The sequence below is a fragment of the Pagrus pagrus genome, assembly GCF_965226575.1.
Source record: "Pagrus pagrus genome assembly, chromosome: 12".
In the NCBI taxonomy this organism is placed as follows: Eukaryota; Metazoa; Chordata; class Actinopteri; order Spariformes; family Sparidae; genus Pagrus; species Pagrus pagrus.
Window position 1 is genome coordinate 18167360 of NC_140196.1, and position 20238 is coordinate 18187597.

At 40.8% G+C, this 20238-nt stretch overlaps 1 protein-coding gene across 2 annotated transcripts; it reads left to right on the forward strand.

Moving 5' to 3' along the window:
* The first annotated feature begins 3706 nt into the window (after nt 1-3706).
* Nucleotides 3707-18929, forward strand: LOC311267181 (ATP-sensitive inward rectifier potassium channel 10-like). Of its 2 annotated transcripts, none has more exons than XM_084370080.1 (6): nt 3707-3973; nt 11691-12036; nt 14511-14722; nt 14950-15081; nt 15375-15552; nt 16274-18929. In XM_084370080.1, the coding sequence occupies exons 2-6, from the start codon at nt 11691-11693 to the stop codon at nt 16654-16656; spliced, it is 1251 nt and encodes a 416-aa protein (XP_084226206.1). In that variant the 5' UTR covers nt 3707-3973; the 3' UTR covers nt 16657-18929. The 2 variants fall into 2 exon arrangements, with proteins under 2 accessions (XP_084226206.1, XP_084226207.1); XM_084370081.1 differs by lacking the exon at nt 3707-3973 and adding an exon at nt 6145-6268 and having other exon boundaries at nt 11723-12036.
* The last annotated feature ends 1309 nt before the right edge of the window (nt 18930-20238 follow it).

A 20238-nucleotide genomic window follows, 5' to 3' on the forward strand; every position in this document is an offset into this window, starting at 1 on the left:
AGTTGATCAGTAAAGGAGAGCTCTCTGATTGGCTGTTGGATCCGTTTTCACACATTAGGTGTCGTTCCTCTTCTTTTTACCTCCCTCTTTTCCTCTTATAGGTAAACAGTGTTGGGGGTAATGCATTACAAAAGCAATGTGTTACAGTAATATATTACTTTTAGCGTAAACAAAGTAATATAACGCGTTACTAAAGATATTTCAGTAATATATTACTACAGTTATGTCACATAACGCGTTACAATCCGTGTTACTGACCGAAGTGAAGAGTTTATTATTGTTTTTTTAAGACACCAACATGACCATATTAATATAGACTGTGCGTGTGTTTAATATAGCCGAGCCTTTTAGTTCTTCGTAAAGTCTCTGTGTGACTGAAATGAGCCTAATGATGAAGCCTCATCCTCAGAGCACACTTTAATGTACATTCTTGAATCACATACGCCCAATGCGTTCCTTGTTCTGTGGACTAAAATATAGAGGCATAGAAAAAGAGATTTTTGTCGGTATATTAAAGGTATAGGTCAATTGTGTTTCATATGACTGAGCCTACAATTAAAAATATTTATTCCTATCTCACAATATATCAGACTTTGATCCTTTGTCTGCCTGCTCATCCCTGTGTCCAAGGACATTCGTTTATCTAAAAAGATCTCGGCTATTTAATTGTTCTATAAAGATTATTTGGCCATTTTTTTGAAAGTATCTAAAAAGTACTGTAATAAGTAATGTATTACTCTACGCAGACAGTGATATTGTAATGTAATATATTACTTTAAAAGGTAACTAGTAATATGTATTATATTGCATTTTGAAAGTAACTTGCCCAACACTGTAGGTAAATATAGGCTACTGAAAGTGAAAGTATTGAAGTGGTACTATAATGCATGCGTTCCATGTCACGTCTGCCGCAAAGAACAATGTCCCTGATCATGTCACAGAGCGCATGGGCGCTGAAGTGTGAAAACAGTTGATTGGTTTGGTTTGAGTCATCTTTCCGTGTTGCTGACTCCTCTGTATCTTTCCTTTTTAGGGCAATATTGCTGCTTTCCACCACGGTGAGTCATTTCCTTACATTCACGTGCAAACTGCACTGCACTCAGCGGCAGTCTTTGCAGCGTGTTTGAATGCAACCTTAACAGGGGAGTTACTTTTTAGGCTGTCATCGTTTGGTCCCTGAACTCCACCTGGAAAGCGCCCTTCCGGCTCCCAGCTTGGAAACAACAAGTCTTCCAGAGAGCCTTTCTCCATCCACACCAAGTGTGCAGAGTATCTCTCCTCCCCTGCTGGTGCAGCCTGCTGGCAGCAAGATGTTATGTGAGGCACCAGGCAACATCATAGAAACTCTGAGCAATTTGCTGGACCTCTGATTGTTTGTGCATGTGTCTTTTTTTGGCTTTTATGACAGTATAAGTTTCACTCTGACACCCAATGTGTAACATCAACCAGCACTGATCAGAAAAAACGAAGAAACTTCCAGGTAATATAGCAGTAGGCCAAATGTATAGTGTCATTTTAGACATTTAGTGTAAACGGCTTGAACAACAAGTACTTTTGACCAGCCGGTTTGAATGCCAGCTTATGTAATTGGCCACCATTGGTTGGTTTGATGTTGGGTTGTGTTTCTCCAAAAGTTGGGTTGGTCACCACCACAGTCTAAATGCACGCCCCACACTCTGGACTGGCATTTTCATCATAACGCCTAAAATGGTCTGAATGAGGTCTTATAGGTACTGCATAGGTATTGACTTGTATAGGCTTGATGTACTAAACAGTAGGGGGACAAAACATGTAGGTAATGTTTGATGACATCCTCTCATGAGGAAACTGTGTGCTCGAACTGTCCAACAGTTTAATTCTGGCTGTTTTGGGTAGTTATCGCTACAATAGCCTGAAGGTGGAGGAGAGGGTTCCAGTGTTTCTGCTGGTGATGTTTTGCACCGCGAGCAAAAGAAACACGATCAATCATCTGATCCACTGATTAATGTGATAGCATATGGTACCTTTTCAGAGGAGCTTGTCCTCATTAGAAAATGAAAGCAGCTTATTAGGACCCATAATTATGTTTGTTGTTAGGTGGCGTCTTCTAGTGGCTGTAGTAATTATTACAGCTGCAAAGGAAGAAGTGAGGAGAAGTTGTATGAGTGTAAAAAGTCTGTATAAGGAGTTTGAGAACGGACAGATGAGTCAAACAAGCACTTTTTTTTAGTAAAACAAGCTCTTTTAACCTACTTACATATTTAAGTTATGTCACGTACATAACATAACCTAAGTGACTTAGACATTGTATGTTTGTAATGGAAGTGATGTAGTGGAACCCAAACCACAATGTTTTCCTAAACCTAACCAAACTGCGAATGTAAGACGAAGGTCTGGTACATGTGTAGCTGGTGCGCAGCAACGGTCATGTTGTTTTGGGAGCAAAGTAATAAATTAAAGTAATTGTATTACTTTTAAATGGAGTAATAAGTCCAGAGTAACTTATTACACTTACTATGTAGCTGCAAATTGAGCTCATCTACACACTTTATGGCTGGCGAAACTAAGAACAGCATGCACTTTTCTGTGACTGCGACAACAAGCTGGTACCTTGTTTACACACGGGGAAGATTCACTTCCCGAAACAAATCAGCTAGTCTGTCACACACAGAGGGTAACAGGCCACCATCTTTTAAGGGCAGGCCTTGGCCGGCAACAAAAGTCCAAGTCGGTGCATGTTGACAATGTAAGCTTAGACATTATTGCCGACATACAATGACCTTTGGCGTTGCCACTTTTTACCATAAAACCTGAAAGTGGGGTGACAAAAAGTCCTGTTGTCCTTGTATTCTGGTGCCAGTGGTCCGGGCTCTGAGACTTGGATCAAAGTTCTTCATGTTGACATGCAATTACACAAACACTCAACTCAGGAAGCGGAGTCCTTTCCAGCTCCGAGCATGATGCTCTGTTACACAGTTGAATCACCTCCGTCTTTTCTAACATCCTTCTCTGTGTCTTGTAAGTTCATGGCTATTTAAAAAAACAAAAGTATCACAAAGTATTAAAATAAAAGTCTTTCCTGAACTTTGTATCAGACCGACAAACAGGAACTCTTCAGCACATTTGACCAATGGTCCTCACCAACTCCTTCCACCTCTCCCTCTTTCAATTAAATAATGCTTTGTCACCCTCTTCTCAGGGAGAATAACGGCTGGTATTCACCTCACGGACGTCCCTCTTTATGTGTGTGAGCTTAACGGGACGCTTCGTACAGACGCTCTTGGACACAGCAAACGCCGGGCACACAAGTTATGAATAGGGGGCTCTGTGGTGCCCCCGAAAAGAGTGTTTCTGTGTGTGTGAGTGCTGCAGGGGGTGGTCCGTTGAGGCCGGTCGTTGGCGTGTGCTCCGGTGCATGTGAGGCCCCAAACATGTGCATCCATCTGTGTGAGTGTGTGTGCACATTTGTGGACGTTCGGAGGCGGTGCAACAACAAGTGCAACAAAACATGATTCAAAAAGAAAAGTGATATTGTGAATCTGATTATTTCAGGCCAAATCTCAAGGCCACAGCGTGATGCAATTGTGTTATTCTGATGCTGAATTGAGACCGAGGGGAGTGTCGATCAATTATTACAGCAATTACACAGACGTAAGCAGGACACAGCAGGAATTCAGGAGTGAGTGAGGGAGAGAGCGAGCGAGCGAGAGAGAGAGAGAGAGAGATGCCTGTTATAAAGCCAAGTCCTTTCTCTTTGGTGCTTTGGGTCAGAAACAGGAGCCCAACGAGCCAATGACCGTCTCCATAATTCTCCTCAATGGTGTATCAGTGTCGGTGGACGCAGGCTGCTGAAGTTACTCTTCCTGCAGAGTTACAGTCCCAGTTGTGTCGTGTGAGCATGACAACAAAGCAGACATGTGGACGAGAGGCTGAGGCTCCGGGCTCCTAACTCCTCTCTGCACGGGTCAATTAGATTGCACTCCCAGCTGAAAAGGTAAGCAAATACATTTCTCAGCAGAGTGCAATGAGAATATCAAGTAATAAAGAATTTTGTATGGCAATAAAATGTATTTGTTTCTTGAATTGAGAAATGAAAAATCTTTCTAACGCCGCTCAGGTAAGTCTCTCATTTGTTCCTACTGGGATATGATGTATCCAGCAAGGAAATGTGCACATTGTGATAGATATAAATCTCTGATTTGTTAATATATGTTATGTTTCATTGATCGTCAGCTTATAAATGTAATTAGATATGCATTAACAATTCATTATATTTCACTGGTAAACAAACAAAAAAATTCTTTCGAATTCAGAAATTTTAGAGTTGAATAAATGTTTAACTCACCTTACAGAATCCACATTACCTCAAAGATGATGAAAATCTATAATAAGAAAATGACATGACAGTTATTAGCGTTGAAATTATGTAAGCTGCATACATTTTAAGTAATGAAAAAAGCAGATCTTGTCTTGCTTGTGAGTTTTAAAAGTGTAAAGCTGTCCTCTAAATAACCATCAGTTTTGATGCAGAGTTCCACAGGATGCACGTCCAAACGTGATAACAGTACATGAGGAAGTCACATCCAATCAGATCATCTGATTTTAGAGCATCACAGTTCTGTATCCTGTAATAGAACAAAGTTTTTAAAAGTTCAAATCAGTTCACAACATGAGTCAGATGGTGAGTGAACTCTGACATGTATTTAATGCTTGGTTTAGCACGCTAATCGTGCTGTTGGTGGCAGTATAAAGTGAGTGAAAGACAGTGGGAGATTATGACAAACGAAATCAAAAAGATGTTTTATTTCTGAGAAGTTAGAGGAGGACGAATAACTCTTTAGGATGTGTGCAAAATGAGTGCGTTACAGTCTTCAAAGCAATCAATGAATCAATCAAGATGTCTGTCTTAACTCATATTAGTTTCCTTTTTGAACATTTTTTGGCACTTTAACAGATCTGTTTATGTAAGTTTACCTTCACTACATCCCCGTCACTTCCAGAGTAGAGTGAGTATCTGTGTGCCATCTGATTAACAGCATGTTAGCAGTTTCAGATCTGGTACCAGGAGGAAAAAAAATCTGATTTAAGAACTATAAAAAAAAAATATCAGTATTTAGAAGTAAAGAGAGGGAAACAAGGAGATGAAGGATACAGAAGAGTTATTTTCTGTTGAATAAATGTTTACACATTAAAGGTGCACTATGTCGTTCTGAATTAACAAACTGACCTCAAAGGACAACACAGTTTTATACTGTTTCACTTATATTACACATATTTGGCGGACCCTGCCATCTTTCTAGCTTCAAACCGTGTTCTGAGGACCTTACTTCCCTCTGAGAACAACTTGTTTACTCAGTTATGGAAAAAATAAATATTACTGAGTTTGTATTATTACCTCATTAATATTGTAAATATTAAAATTCTGAGTTTTAATTTCTTCTCCAAAACTGCATAGTGCCCCTTTAAGAAACAGAAATGGGAAAGTATTTTTGTTATTTCTGTTTAGTTCTGTTAATGCTGCTAAAGTGACAATGCTTGAAGTTGAAAGAAAGAAAAAAAAAAAAAGAAAGAAAGAAAGAAAGAAAGGTAAAAGAAAAAGTAACTGATGGGGGAGAGAAAGAAAAAGTGTGTGAGTGTGAGGGGGAGACAGAGAGGGGGAGATGGAGGGGGATTACTCCTCACTCCAGAATACTAACGAGGGCCTTTTGTCACAGATCTCTTTCTCTCTCTCTTCCTCTCTTCCGTTCTCTCGTTTTTCCTTTCACTCATCTCACTCACACACACACACACACACACACACACACACACACACACACACAAACACACATGCAGAAATACGCATATAATTGTCCACTCTTCAAGTAATTACACACACACACACTCAAACATGCATGCAAAATCACACATGTACGCCTACAGTCACACACACATATACAGCAATACACATGTAATTGCAATCCCACTCTCACATAATCACACACACACACACACACACACACACACACACACTGATGGACACAGAGTCGTTTTTGTCAATGGTGTCTTTTGTTTCTTTTATCTTGGCCCCAAACAAAGCATTCCTGTGTACACAGAGAAGAGAGAGAGAAGGAAGGAGAGAGAAAGAGGAAAGAGAGAGAGGGAGAGAGATCAGGAAAACATTCAGCGCTCCTTTGTTTGGCAAAAATAAAAAGTTTTGATTCAGTTTTGGATTCGGCTCACTGAGGCAGGGCGGTACAGTAAAGTAAAGTTGTCGTGCTGCCATGGAGATGGAATACATCCTACTGGAGAGGTTGGTCAAAAAATTACTTCCCTCTTTTTACCCTAATTTACTCCCATTTGCTCTGTTAGTTATCTGATACATACCTGTGCTGGAATTTGTGTGCTTTTTTCTTCGGGGGACATGTGAGTGTGTCTCCGAGTCCAGAGAAAATTGGGTGAGAGGCGACACAGAGTTGAAAGAGTGAAGATTTCAATGGTGTCATTGTAATTATAGAGCTTTAGAGGGGCTCACCCTTGCATAATCACAAAAGTATGATGTAATTAAAGCTGATTGGTTATGTAATCCATGATCAGCATCTTGCAGGCTGTTTTGATTTACACTATATGGCCAAAAGTATATGGACACCCCTGTCTTTCAATGTCTGTGTACTTTGAAATCGGAGCTGCTCTTCCGTAGTTTGTTATAGGTCCATTTGGTCCAAATAAGCGATGTTTGAAGAATATTGCACAAAAAGACGTCCATAAAGAAAAGTTTTTTTCAGATCGTGTGTGCAGAAGAACATGACTGGTCTGCAACTCAACCCCCTCCAACACCTTCGACCAAACTTTAACTTACAGATACGATTGTGAAACTTCCCCCGTTGACTACTTACATTAAGACAATTATATTTTGTATAACACGTTTTCGGATGTTTTATGTAGACATATGCAAATGAGACAGTATCTAATTAAATATGCATCAAATTTGCATGCATTTCCGGAGCAAAAATCTGAACGAAAAAAACACCTAATTGTGTATTTTGGAAGTTTTCTATCAAGTAAACTGAAAGAAGACCTGTTATGGAAGCAAAATAGTCTCCTTTTAAGGCATATGTACTTATGTATTTTGGCTTGTGACCTCTTGCAACAATAGCAGTGGCTGGTCCTTGTCACACTTAAGATTTTCACGAGTTAACGGCTGATCACACCAAAATGCGTCGTTAGAAAAATGTCGCCAGCAAAAACATTTTTTTCCTATGGTAAGCTGCTCCTGGCCTGTGCTGTCTATAATGCCTAAAATATCTTGGAAAGCCTGAAACCAGATATTAAACAAGATTAATTTAAGGGTGTCCACAGACTTTTGGCCATAAAGTGCACTGTCAACAACTTGTTCATCCAGTGGAATTGTGTGTTCTGCATTAGTTTGTGTGAGAAAGAGAAACAGAGAGACCGTGTGAGGATCCAGAGTATAAAGCAGCAAAAAAAAAAAAAAAAAAAAACACCCGCAAGAAAGATTGCAAAAGGTCTCCTGTGCCAGGCTACAGAAACAGTCCTGAGCGGGGCATCTAGAAAGCCAAACTCTGGCCCTCTTCCTACCAAACCCTTACCATCGTCTCCAGTTACCAGTCAGAAGTTCACTCTTTGTCCACTAAAGGCCTCTCTAGGTGGAATCAACAGTAAAGCCTTTAAAAAACTTTATCTAGATAAACGTCCAAGTTTCAGACAAAGATGTTTTACCTTAATTGATTCATTCGGTTTCTCCTCTCTCCTCCAGCTGACAAATGAGACTCTGTGTGGATGGTTTGTTTGGTCGATGCAGTACATCTTCATCCTAATTCTACTCTTCCTTCTTTTCTCTTTCCTCTTCCTTATCTTCTTCTTTTGTGGGCTATCCTCTCCCTGCTGGCCTACATGACTTGTTGGACGTAAGTCAGTGTGAAATGTGAGATACAGTAACTGTCTGTCTGTGTGTGACGGGGTGGACTGCATTTGTGCAAATATCCCACTATGTGAAGCACTAAAAACACAGATATTACTGTAACATACATGTAACTCTGCAGGTTGGGGATATTTGTTAAGTTAGTTAGTTAATTTTCTTTACATTAAGACAATAAAATGGGGAGTTTGTCTTGTGGAGAGAGCTGAGAATCAGCCCTGTTGACATCACATATCTCCATCTGTACAAAGGTTAAGACCAGTCACCTCTCCTGTCCAAATAGATCATTAAAGGTCAATCAACTTAACAGGAACTGTTTTTTGTTGGAACCTAACAGACATGTCTGCAAATGTGTGAAACTGAAACTCTCCCCATAAAAAACAAAACAAATTGCAAGATGGACAAAAGTTTAGATTAGGTTTTTGCTTCAATGTAAACAATCACAGTCATGTAAATGCAAAAATGCTAATACTTATCCTGCTGACAGGCTCAGAGTGACACCATCTTGATGTTCAACAGGTATAATGTTTCACAGCTTTGTTGAGCATGCTAGGAAGCTAAAATCTGCTAATCAGCACTAAACACAAAGAGCAGATAGGATGGGAGATGGGAATGTCATAGATGAAGGTATTGGACAAATGTGCATTTTGCACTGGATGCATCTGTTTGTAGCCTACAGACAATGTCAGACAATGGCAATGCACATTTTCTGCAAGCCACGGATAAGTTGAAGCTTTAAGTGGCAGTGGAACATTCTGTGACAATGCTGTGGTTAGGTGTGGGTAGCTCTAGGCACAAAAACAGAAAAAAGTGTCGCACACTCTGGCACTTTAATTGGATAATGTTTCGGTCCTCAGGCCTTCTTAGAAGGGCTCTAAAAAATACCCCGTCCCTGGCTGCAAATTGTTCAAATGTCTCGTCAAAAATATGAAATTTTGTCTCCAATAAGCAGCTGGAAAATGTCTAGATGTCTTGTTTATAATATCCAGGGTTTCTTTTGCTTACATATGTTGAAACGAACAGTGGACTAGTCCCCAAGCTGTCACACCACCCCATCGCCTCCTCCTCCTGACATGACAGTTGGCTCTTATTAAAATCTTATAACCGGTTTTAAACGTCTTTGATTCATGTGAATACACAGAATCACTAGTATAATTCAGGTCTGACACATTATTTCTTTTGTTGTTCCACCTCAGTGTTTCACTGTGACTGATATCTTGTGTGGTTTTGGTGGGCAAGTTTTGCTAGGTGGTTCTCAAGCTGATGGTTTACACAAGCTACAATGAGCCACAAAAACGGTTCACTGGTGCTCATACAGTGTATTATTACGCTCTCAGTCTTCATGGTTATTATTATTTTCTGAATCTGTTTTTCAATGAATTTATCCGGCCTCCAACCTATTTGAAAAATGACTTGAGCACTGTAGTGTGCCAGAAGGAAAAGAAAAACAAGTGTTGCTATTCGCTGTACATTCTACAGAAACTGGTTTGTAATTGCTTCATATTTGTGTGGCTCAAAAAGGAAACGTCTGACGATGTTGCAATCAATAAAGAAACCAGTGGGCCTGTTCCTCCTCTTATAACTGTTATTAACGGCGAAAAATGTTGAAATAAGTTGAAAACGAAACCACACACTTCTTTCCCGGAATGACAAGTTTTTGCCTGAGTATCTAATGTTCTGTCTTCTAGTGTGTCTTTTAATGATCTTTTCACTGATGTCAAACCAGGGGCCACAGTAGCTATGCTTCAGACTAACTGCATCTGAAACAGTGTCTGAAATCTTTGCCTGTTCTTTACCTTGACTGACAGTTCTCTTGTCCAGGCTCTGTCCACACACGTATACGGTTATTTTTCAAAACAAAGCTTTTTCTATGTGTTTTGGTCTTCTGTATGCACAGTGTTTTTGTCTGTATGGAAGATGCAGACACACTTGTTTATCAGTGTTTGTGGCATCATTGGCAAATGTGAACTTGGAGTATGTGTTATGCTATTGGAGTATTTGAGTTTGTAAGATGACAGATCGGATGTTATATTGTTTGACGTTATATTTAGATAGACACAAACGGTTGTGATTTCCATCACTGATAATACAATAATGGAAAAGAGAGACAAAAATGGCTGCATACAATATTTTGCTGCCAAATTATCAAAAAAGATTCTGTGAGATTCACGTTTCACTGCCTCATTCGTAGTATTTTCTGTCTCTAAATAACTGATCAGAGTATACAGTCTGCTTCCTGCCCAAAGTGGATAAATGGTCATGACACATACCTTTTCAGGTGTGTTGTATGGACGGACATTATTTCTGAAACAGTGCCAAAAATGCTTTGACAATGTTTGTAATGTTTAAAAAAAAAAAACCCAGTTTCCAAAAATACCTGTGTTTGTGTGGACTAGGCCTCAGGCTGTTAGATGTAGCTGTGGTGGTTGCACTTGACCCGCCCCTTTTTCTCTTGTTTTCTGGTTTTGTTACTTTGGCAATATTTGGCAGGCGACTGGTTGACCCATATGTCCATCACTGTCGATCAAGGGCTAGATTCAACCAATCAGATCAACAGTAGGAGCACGCTACCACCACCGAAGCTGGTTGGTAATTCAAACTCTACTAAAGCCAGTCACGTGAAGAGCGAATATCTTTTCCATTGAGAAAACCCTTCAGTGCGGTTCTTTGCTCTTCTTTCAATCAAATAAACTCGCAATAGCATCCACGCTAACCTCTTCAGGAGTGGCTCATGATGTTTCCATACAAACAGTTGCTTCTTTTGCTGGTCGTCACACATAAATCACACCTGTAGCTGACAGTAGTTCCTCAGGATGCTGATTGGTCTCAGTCACTGCAGTTTGGACACAAGCGCAAAGCTTGATGCCAGAGAAGATCAGGTGATCGCACGAGTCCAGCTGCCTCGCAAGGTTAACAAACGACTGAAAATATGGCGTTAAATATAAATCCTGAAACCAGCAGGGTTTTTTGACAAACATAACATGAACCATAAGCTTGAGAACAACACACAGCACACTCACTCAGGTGGTTTTACCTATTCTGGACTGTTATACCTCCTCTCAGATCTATGGACTGTACTAGAAATCTCAACAATTGAAAAAACGGCAAAATCTACTCCAAATTCCCGGTAAAAATACCTGGTAGAACCCAGCTTTTTTAAAGGACGATTTAGACAACATAAGTCTGACTCAATCTCATGAGGTTGTGACTCGTGTCCAATACATGACAATGACAATGACAATACACACTATAATTAGATTTTTGGGAGTCTGACGATCTCAGGGAACTCCCACTTACTCTTTCGTGGGTGTACACAGCCTTTCCGGTTTCTTCCGCTGATTAAAACTGTGCTGTCCTGCTTTGTAATTAAAAGTTCCAGTTTGTTTCTGATCTGTCTCTCTGCTGGTTGTTTCATCTTATTTTTCTACCTATTTTGAATACAATCATCACAGGTCTGGTTTCAGGTATTATTTGCCTCACTTGAGATAAATTCCCCCTTAAAATGAGAGCAGCTGCAGGGGAAGTTACCTCAACCTACAGTTATAGTGGGAAGTTTCTAAATGTTTTCCGTATGCTGCAGGAAGTCACTGTAATTTTAATCAGGTCACGAGGTACTGCTGATGTGAAATGCTGCAAGATATTAAAAAAATATAAATCAATCTCTCCAACTTCTATCAGTTAAGTTTAAATAAAGAATTTCAGTCCACCCCAAACTAATCTCAAACTACTCTTTTAACAGAAATGGCCAAGTTACTATCAGAGAGATGATTTAACTCTTTTCTTCTTCGTTCACCAGATGACATCCGCCACACCTCCTTCCTCTCGCAGCTCCTCCCCCCAGAAGGTTTGCCACTCCCAGACACAGACAGACGTTTTAAAACCCTTGCTGGGCGGTGGCATATCCGGTGGGGGCGGGACTCTGAGGAAGAGGAGGCGTGTCCTGTCCAAAGATGGGCGGAGCAACGTGCGCATCGAGCACGTCAGCGGCCGGAGCGCTCTGTACATGCGTGACCTCTGGACAACATTTCTGGACATGCAGTGGCGCTACAAGTTCTTCCTGTTCACGGCCACATTTGCGGGGACCTGGTTCCTGTTTGGGGTGTTGTGGTATCTGGTGGCACTGGTGCACGGAGACCTGCTCGGTGAGAAAGCACGGCTCGTAGGTCAATGGGTAGAATATTTGCAAGTATTTAGTTTTAAAATGTATTTAAATGAATGAATGTATGAATTTTCACCTTGCGTTACTTGCGCAAGTAACAATTCACCCCAAAAAGCCAGATCACTTTACTGCAGTGAACCAGCGAGCAACAGCACACATGGAAGACGTTCGTGCCTGCGCATTTGAATTTAGGTCAACCTCTCGCTCGAGTTGGCAGTCAATGTTATAGAACATAAACACCTGACAATGGAGGTCACCTCCGCTGATCACTGCTGCAGTCGGGCTGATAAACAGGAGTGAAGATAACACCAGCCTTAATCCCAAAAGTTAAAAAGTAATCTCTGAGCTGTCCGGATCAGAGCAGAATCTGATGTGACTGACTGGATCTGCACCTGACTCTCCCCTCAAGAGCGGCCCTGCCCTGGCTCCGACTGGCCCTCCATACTCAACACTAGACAAACATCTTTAGTTTTGTTTTGATTGAGAGACCTCTAGTGCCAGAATTGACACGTTGTGCATTTAAAGAGTCGCTTAATACTAAAATTCTTTTTAGTTGATAAAGTAAATGTAGAGTCAGTGCAGTTATTACTCTACCAATCCTGGACCTATTTTGTGGAGTTAATTGAAACAGAAGTTGTTCATCTTTTTCTGGAGAAAATAGATAAATAATTCTGTTCACTTTAAAAGTATATGATCTACCCTCCTAACCCTCCTTCCCTGAACTATGAGCCAGTGTCACATTCACACCTGCTACAGTTTGAGATGGTGTTTTGTGTCAACGTTTTAATGCACTTTTTGAAGTGTGAAGTGTGCGGGCTCAAGCTTGAACTGGGTGTTAAATTGCTTAGTTGCTAAGTTGTTTGTTCTGTTCTCAGTTTGAGACTGTACTGAGTTCTGCAGTGTAGCTCATGAGTCAACAGGAAATGATTCAAAACAAAGGTTTTTCTAGGTATAAAGAGATGGGTGATAACATCAAAAGCTAGAATCAGGTCTAATAACCAGGAATTAGTTGCTAGAGCCCATTAGCATCCCCCAGTATACCCCAATCCCCAAATATTGGGTTATTAAACCAAATAACTAATAACTTATTTTGTTTTCACTAGTTCAAACCATGGATGTATTCAGGAAACTGGATACAAAACAAACTGGTCACACAATGGCACCCCATCAATCCAATGATAGATACCCAAGGGCCAAAAAAGTTTTCAGCATTTCCTTTGAGACCTTTTTTTCTGCACCATTAGAGAATGAGCATTAAAGTCTTCCACTGAGCTGACACAGCTGAATATCTACTGGCTTCATGCACACATGAAGGACAAAAAAAAAATGAAATTCAGATACTACAACCAGTCATGTGGGTTTTTTGTGGCATGAGAAAAATAGATCCACAATTTTACAGCCCTTCCTTTTGTCTGGAGTCTTTTTGGGCCAGTGTCTGACATCATTCCTGTGGTCTTCGTTGATACACGACATTAGAGAAGATAAATTATGCACAAAGTAGAATTTGATTTCAGCTTAAATACCCTAAAAATTCTCTCAATTAGCGTCTTACTGTGAAAGGTGGAATTTTGACTGAACGTTCGAACTGCTTGGATTATTTGACATGACATTTTAAACCACTCCCTGAAAAGTAGCTGAGTTTTGAGTGTTCTTAATAATTTCTTTTGAGAAATAATGAAACTATGATTGGTACATATTTATACATAATTACATTTATTGTCACAAATGCTTCAGTTTTAAAGACAGGTTGTCAGGCTTAACTGATAAAATCTTTTGTTTTTTACACAGGATGACTTGTGGTCAAACCTCTGCTCATGCTTTCACACCATCATGTACGTGCAGTTGAACATGGTGACGAAATAACATCTTCAGCATCCTTCACACCACAGACAACAGACTTTAAAACAATTATAACACAGTTGAATAACCGCAAGTGAGTCAGAATATGGCCTCTACAGGGTGATGTGATGTAGTTTGTCATGGCTGCAGAGGGGTGCTACAGAGGTGACTGGAAACAGGGAGAAGTGCTGTCTTAAATCAAACACAGTTCATGTACACTTTCAGTGAGAGTGAGCTCTATTTACAGCAGTGTTGTGAAGAAGTGAATATGTTGGTGTTTGCTGATTTCCCTGAACCTAAACTTGAGCTCAAAATAACACTTTCAAATTTAAACATTGGTGTGGTCAGGAAACAACTTCATGTCTTCAATGATGCGCCTGCTCTCTACAACGCCCTTAAATGTCTCATGTTCACAATGTATGCTCGGCAGAGTGTTAATAACCCATTTTCAAGAAGTCCTGTGACGTGTTGCATAGTGACAAGATAGTTTCACTTATCACTTAGCTGTTCTGCTCTGGCATTTGGTAGTTTCTGAGAAATTCAAATGATCAGCATCACATGATAAGATCAGCTGAACTTCCATCAGCTTTTGTTGCTTTTTCAACCATGTTCTTTCAGAGTTCGACCCTCCGTCAAACCACACCCCCTGTGTGATGCAGATGCAGACACTGACGGGGGCTTTCCTCTTCTCCCTGGAGTCCCAGACGACCATTGGTTACGGTTTCCGTTGCATCACTGAGGAATGTCCAGCTGCCATCATCCTTCTCATCATACAGCTGGTCATCACCATGCTGATGGAGATCTTCATCACTGGTACCTTCCTGGCCAAGGTAGCCAATACATACAATTCCCAGCTGCAAAGCGAGATAAAATAAAAACAGAGGACTACTTTCTACATATATCCATGTTGTTTTCATAGTTGAATTGTTATATTAAAGAGATTTGATGTATTTTTGATATGTGCACTTCTACTTTGAATAACTCAAGCACAACTGTGTACATTTCCTTGCAGTTTGCATGCATTTGTTACAGAACTGATTGAGCCTTCTCTACTCAGGTTGCTCGGCCAAAGAAGCGAGGTGAGACAGTGAAGTTTAGCCAACACGCTGTGGTGTCGACCCACGAAGGTCGACCCTGCCTGATGATCAGGGTGGCCAATATGCGCAAGAGTCTTCTGCTTGGCTGTCAGGTGTGTGTGCAGAGACAATTTATCAGATATTTCCACTATCGCTGTAAATTCTACGAGTTAGTCTGAACAATTGCTCAAGACATAAACATTACAAAAAATAACAACAAAATATATTAAGCCTTCTGCAGTGCATTAAAAGTGTGCTGTAATCTACAAAAATATCGTTTTAACATCTTTCATGTCTGCATCGTGATCTTAGAGTCGAGAAATTTTCCACACCTGTGAAGTATTATTAAATTTCATGTGTATAAACATTTTGTAAATCACAACTTGTGCACATCGTTCCCCCAAAGGTGACTGGAAAACTGCTCCAGACGTCTCTGACTAAGGAAGGTGAGACAGTTCGTCTGGACCAGAGGAATGTGCCCTTCCAAGTGGACACGTCCAGTGACAGCCCCTTCCTCATCCTGCCCCTCACTTTCTACCACCTCATCGATGACACCAGCCCCCTGCGAGCCTGGGCCGCCAAGGGTAAGCTTGTTTTTCACCTGTTAAAGGAGACATGTTATGCACGTTTACATGCTCTGTTTTAGCTCCTGTCTCTTTAAGGCCCCAAGTCTGCTCTGATTGGCCAACTCACACATGCCTGAGCCAGCAGTGCCAACAATAACATAGCTGCTGTGCTAAATCAATTCTTATGTGCCAAACTAGTCGCAAATGACATTTTGCCGCAGTGTGATGTCACAAAGTCACAGAATTAAAGGCGGGACTACTGACGAGGCGTTTCAGGAGCAGTGTTTTCTGTGGGAGAGAGGAGCTTCTGTTGGTGCGAACTCTGACCTTTTTATTTCTCAAGACCTTTTACATACATTAAACACTGAAGGAAAGGAAAACACAAAAATGTATCATAGGTCTCCTTTAAATAACTTTTTCTTTGTCTCCTTTTATTGGTGCATTGCTATATTTCTTTCATCAGTTGATCAGTGCACTAGTGTGAAGCCAGTGGCAGGAATTTGTAACACCTGCTTTTATGTGCATCATTATGAGCATTGACAAGGTACAAACAAAATAGGGAGCTTATACCAACATTACTCTACAGCACCACTAGTGGTTAAAAACTCCAAAGTTTACCTTTAAGTTTAGTATTTTTCCCTCCTCTTGCCCATTTATCCTTTTCCTCTTCTGTCTCTTCTTTCTACACTTTCTACACTCTTTAATGTGCTGATCTTCCCATCTGATTAACCTCCACCAGGTGGGGGCTGGACAGATCCAGAGTTGGCAGACTTCGAGCTGCTGGTGATCATGAGCGCTACAGTTGAGCCGACCTCCGCCACCTGTCAGGTCCGCACCTCCTACCTGCCTGACGAGATTCTCTGGGGCTACGAGTTCCCCCCCGTAGTCTCTCTGTCTCCATCGGGCAAATACGTAGCAGACTTCGCCTTCTTTGACAAAGTGGCCAAGACGAAGACCACGCCCGTCTTCAAACCATCCAGCCCCCAGCATGGATACCAGAGTAACGGGGGCGGGACTGTGCCCGAGGTGTCCGATCCAGACAAGATTCGTCTGGAGCAGAGCTACAGGGAGAGAGGGGAGGAACGTGGCCGTGCTCTTAGTGTTCGCATCAGCAACGTGTGAACAGATAAAACGGCTGAGATGGCAGTGTTTGATGGAGAGAAATGCGCAGAAGATTTGCATTCAATGTCAACAGCGAATCAATGAAACATCATATCAACACAGCTTGGGAGACTGTTTTTAAAAATATATATATATCAGAAAGATATCTATTGTAGGTCCAAGTAGAGCCAAATGATGCAGAAAGCAAATACGGATGACAGCAGACTCAACTTCAGGTTTGTCCTTATCATACGTTTGCTGGGATAATACATATTTTACACTGGTGTGACTGTATTCACATGATGACATAACATACTGCCTAACTGCAGCTGCTGTATGAATTTTGGATCATATACTGAAGACATTTTCTACAAAAATAACAGGTTTGCTCATGTATTCACACTGAAAAATTATCCCCAAAACAGAAATAGCAGTGGAGAGTACGGAAACCCTGGTGGGCTTGTTTGGGTTCTTCCCTCAGTAGAGAGTGTGAGTCAGTACGAGAGTGTACTTTCCGACAGCAGTATCAAGATAGTGGTTGTGATGGTTGGGTGATGACAGGGTGGAGGAGGAAAAACCCTGACAGCAGGCACCCTCTATACTTCCTCTCAAATAAACATGGCTAATACACAAATGTGTGGTTTACAAAGGTCACATGACTTCTATTAAAGCCATCAATAATTAATGCTAAGCCAGTTCGTCAAACTCACAGACCCCCTCCCCCAACGCTCTCGTTGTGATATTTTTACATTTCCTGTTTCCTGACACAAGCGCAGCAGTTACAGACACAAACACACAACTTCTGTTAAGTGTATTGTACATGGCAACGCACTGTAATATGTGAGACAAAGCACTTTGGAGATTCTGTTAAACTAATGTAGCACTACACCTGGAATGTAGACAGACGTCAGATTGAATATACTGTTTCAAGGTGCTCTGTACTGTATCTCTTGATGGTGTTGGTACTTCGTGTTTTCTGTTATGTTATGACTTTTTGCTGTTAGCACTTTATGTAAGTACATGATGTACGTTTGCACCTTAGGAAGGTTAGCTGCCTACTTCTGGAGCCTTAAGATACTACTAAAAGCACTTACACATTTGAAGAAGTTAGGATAAACTCTAAAACAGATGTTTCAGATGTGGACCTGTAAAAGCTAAACTGACTGATACAAGTGAGCTAATGTGTTTAGATCATCACTAACAGCGTCTGTACATTCATGGATGTAACTGCCCATTTGGTAATTGTGGGTTGCAAATGTGACTGGAAACACAGAGGAAGCTCTCCTTTCTGTGGAAGCCTCCCGCACTTTCATTTTCGAGTTACTAACATTGTCATATTAACAACGAACATTTTGTTGAAGCCCCTTTTACTCAAGGACATAAGGAAGACTAAACAAGACTACGCTTGAGAGCTGAGAGTTGAGAGCGGGAAAGTGATGTTGTGCCATTAGCCGTGTTTCCGTCAACATACTGTTATGTGCCTTTTTAAGTATCGTCTGAGAAAATGTTGACGAAAAGGACAAAATTTGAAGTGAAACATATGAAGCATGATCATAAGTCAATCACTGACAATTGCCCAAACCTTCGTCCAGTGGGATGATGCTTGTTTGAGCAGTGACCACTTGGTCAAAGGAAACTTTGTAGCTACTATGTAGCTGACTGTTTCCTTTCCAGCTGTCCCTTCAAATATCCACTGGTGCAACTCGAACTGCAGTAGTCTCATCCATTCTGTGTTTTACCTCCGCCCTCCATCTGAATTTCTCGTGTCATCAGAATCTTGTGACTGCAAACAACCTATTTTGCAAAAACGTTTTTCTGCTCGCTTGAGGTGGTTTTAGCCTTTGTGAAAAATAAGTTAATGCGCTTAATGGGAGAGGGAAACACTTTTTCCGAATAAGTTCTGTTTTAGTGAACATTTAACTCAAATGACTGATCAGCTGATTCAGCTTAGCTTCCTCCAGACAGCAGAAAACATGGCCAATACTAGCTGACATGAAAGAATTATTACAACTTACCCAATTGAAAGAAATTCCTGAAGATTTCTCCGCATTTATCGCCCGTATATGGCCGAGACAACTGGTTTAGCTCCTTCTTCTTTGAGGTTAATAGGTGGTTGGCGAACAGCACGGCTGGAAACATGGCTAATGATGGTAAGGGATGACAGAAGATGCAAAGATGTGTATGATGAATATGTATTTGTTGGAAATTGCATGTATTTGTAGCATTTTCTTAATTAACATCAAGCTATGGAATGTTAATATTGTATAAAGTGCAGACAGAGAGATCAAATAAGACAAATTCTCTATAAAAAGTGATTTAATAAAGCTATTAAAAGCCACATTTTGTTTCATTTCATGAACAGTTTTATTCTGCTTGGAAAGCTGAACACTGCGGCCAAACGGAAGGACCTCTGCGACCTCTGTATGCTCAAGTCTCCATCAGCTTCAGTTTCACTTCATCATTCAGATGTACTTGAAGCCTAATTTTACTGCAATGAATCAGCGTTGCTTTAACAGAATGTTTCTATGCTAACATGCTAATGTTTATATTCTATCCAAAGGTCTTTGTACACCAAGGGCCGGATCTACTAAAGGTTTGCGTGTATTAAAACGTGTGCAAACTCCTTGCACACGCAAAAAACTGTACAAACTGATTTACTAACAGTGCGCAAAAAGGGTTGCGTCTGTCAAAGGTGCAAAATAGCATGCATTCAGTTAGTATGTTTGCAGCAATGAATATGCAACATGGGGCGTTTACACGCAATTGTGCGTGTTGTGGGTGGAGAAAATGTAAATATATTAATTTAGCACACGCAAAGTGATTTATCAAACCGGAAAGCAATTTTGCTCATAGAAACTGCGTCTATATTTAACACGTCTTAAAAGGAGGTGCAAACAGTTTGTATGCGTAATTGCGCACACATGTCTGCCGTTATTGTTGCAAGGAGACGCCGAGAGCGCATTTTTCACCCTCGTGTGAACAACATGGGATGAATGAGGAAACATTATATAATATCATTAGAACATATCGCCTATCCAGCCTTGCCATTTTGGAGCTGTTGGAGGAACTCAGCGGATTTGGAGCCAGCTACGAGAAGGAGTCACGCAATACTTTGTTTACTATTATTATTATATTTATATTATTATTCGCCAATTTTTCTTTTGTTCTTCTTCTGATGTCTTGGTATCTCCTTTTCACTTCATCCACTGTTAGCTGTTTTTTCCAACAGCATTAACTTTTTCACCGATTTCCTCCACACAGCGTTCCTTTGCGCGACCGTCCAAAGGGTCGAATTTCACTTTGCGCTTTCGCTCTCTCAAACTTGCCATGCTGAAAACCATGAAACACGCTAAACCCTCATTTAAATAGGCGTGTCTCCAACACGTTTGCACCTGTTGTCATTAACGCAATCACTCTTAGTAAATCGCCCGCAAACCGCAGTTCAACCCCACACTCAAATTTCTAGATTGCCCACGCAGATTAGCAATTTGGGATCTTAGTAGATCCGGCCCCAAGTCGGTTTTTCATCTGCGTTTTTTCAAAATCCGTCATCCGATAAAAAACGTTACGTGCAGTCAGTCTGATGATTTAATTATTCTACTT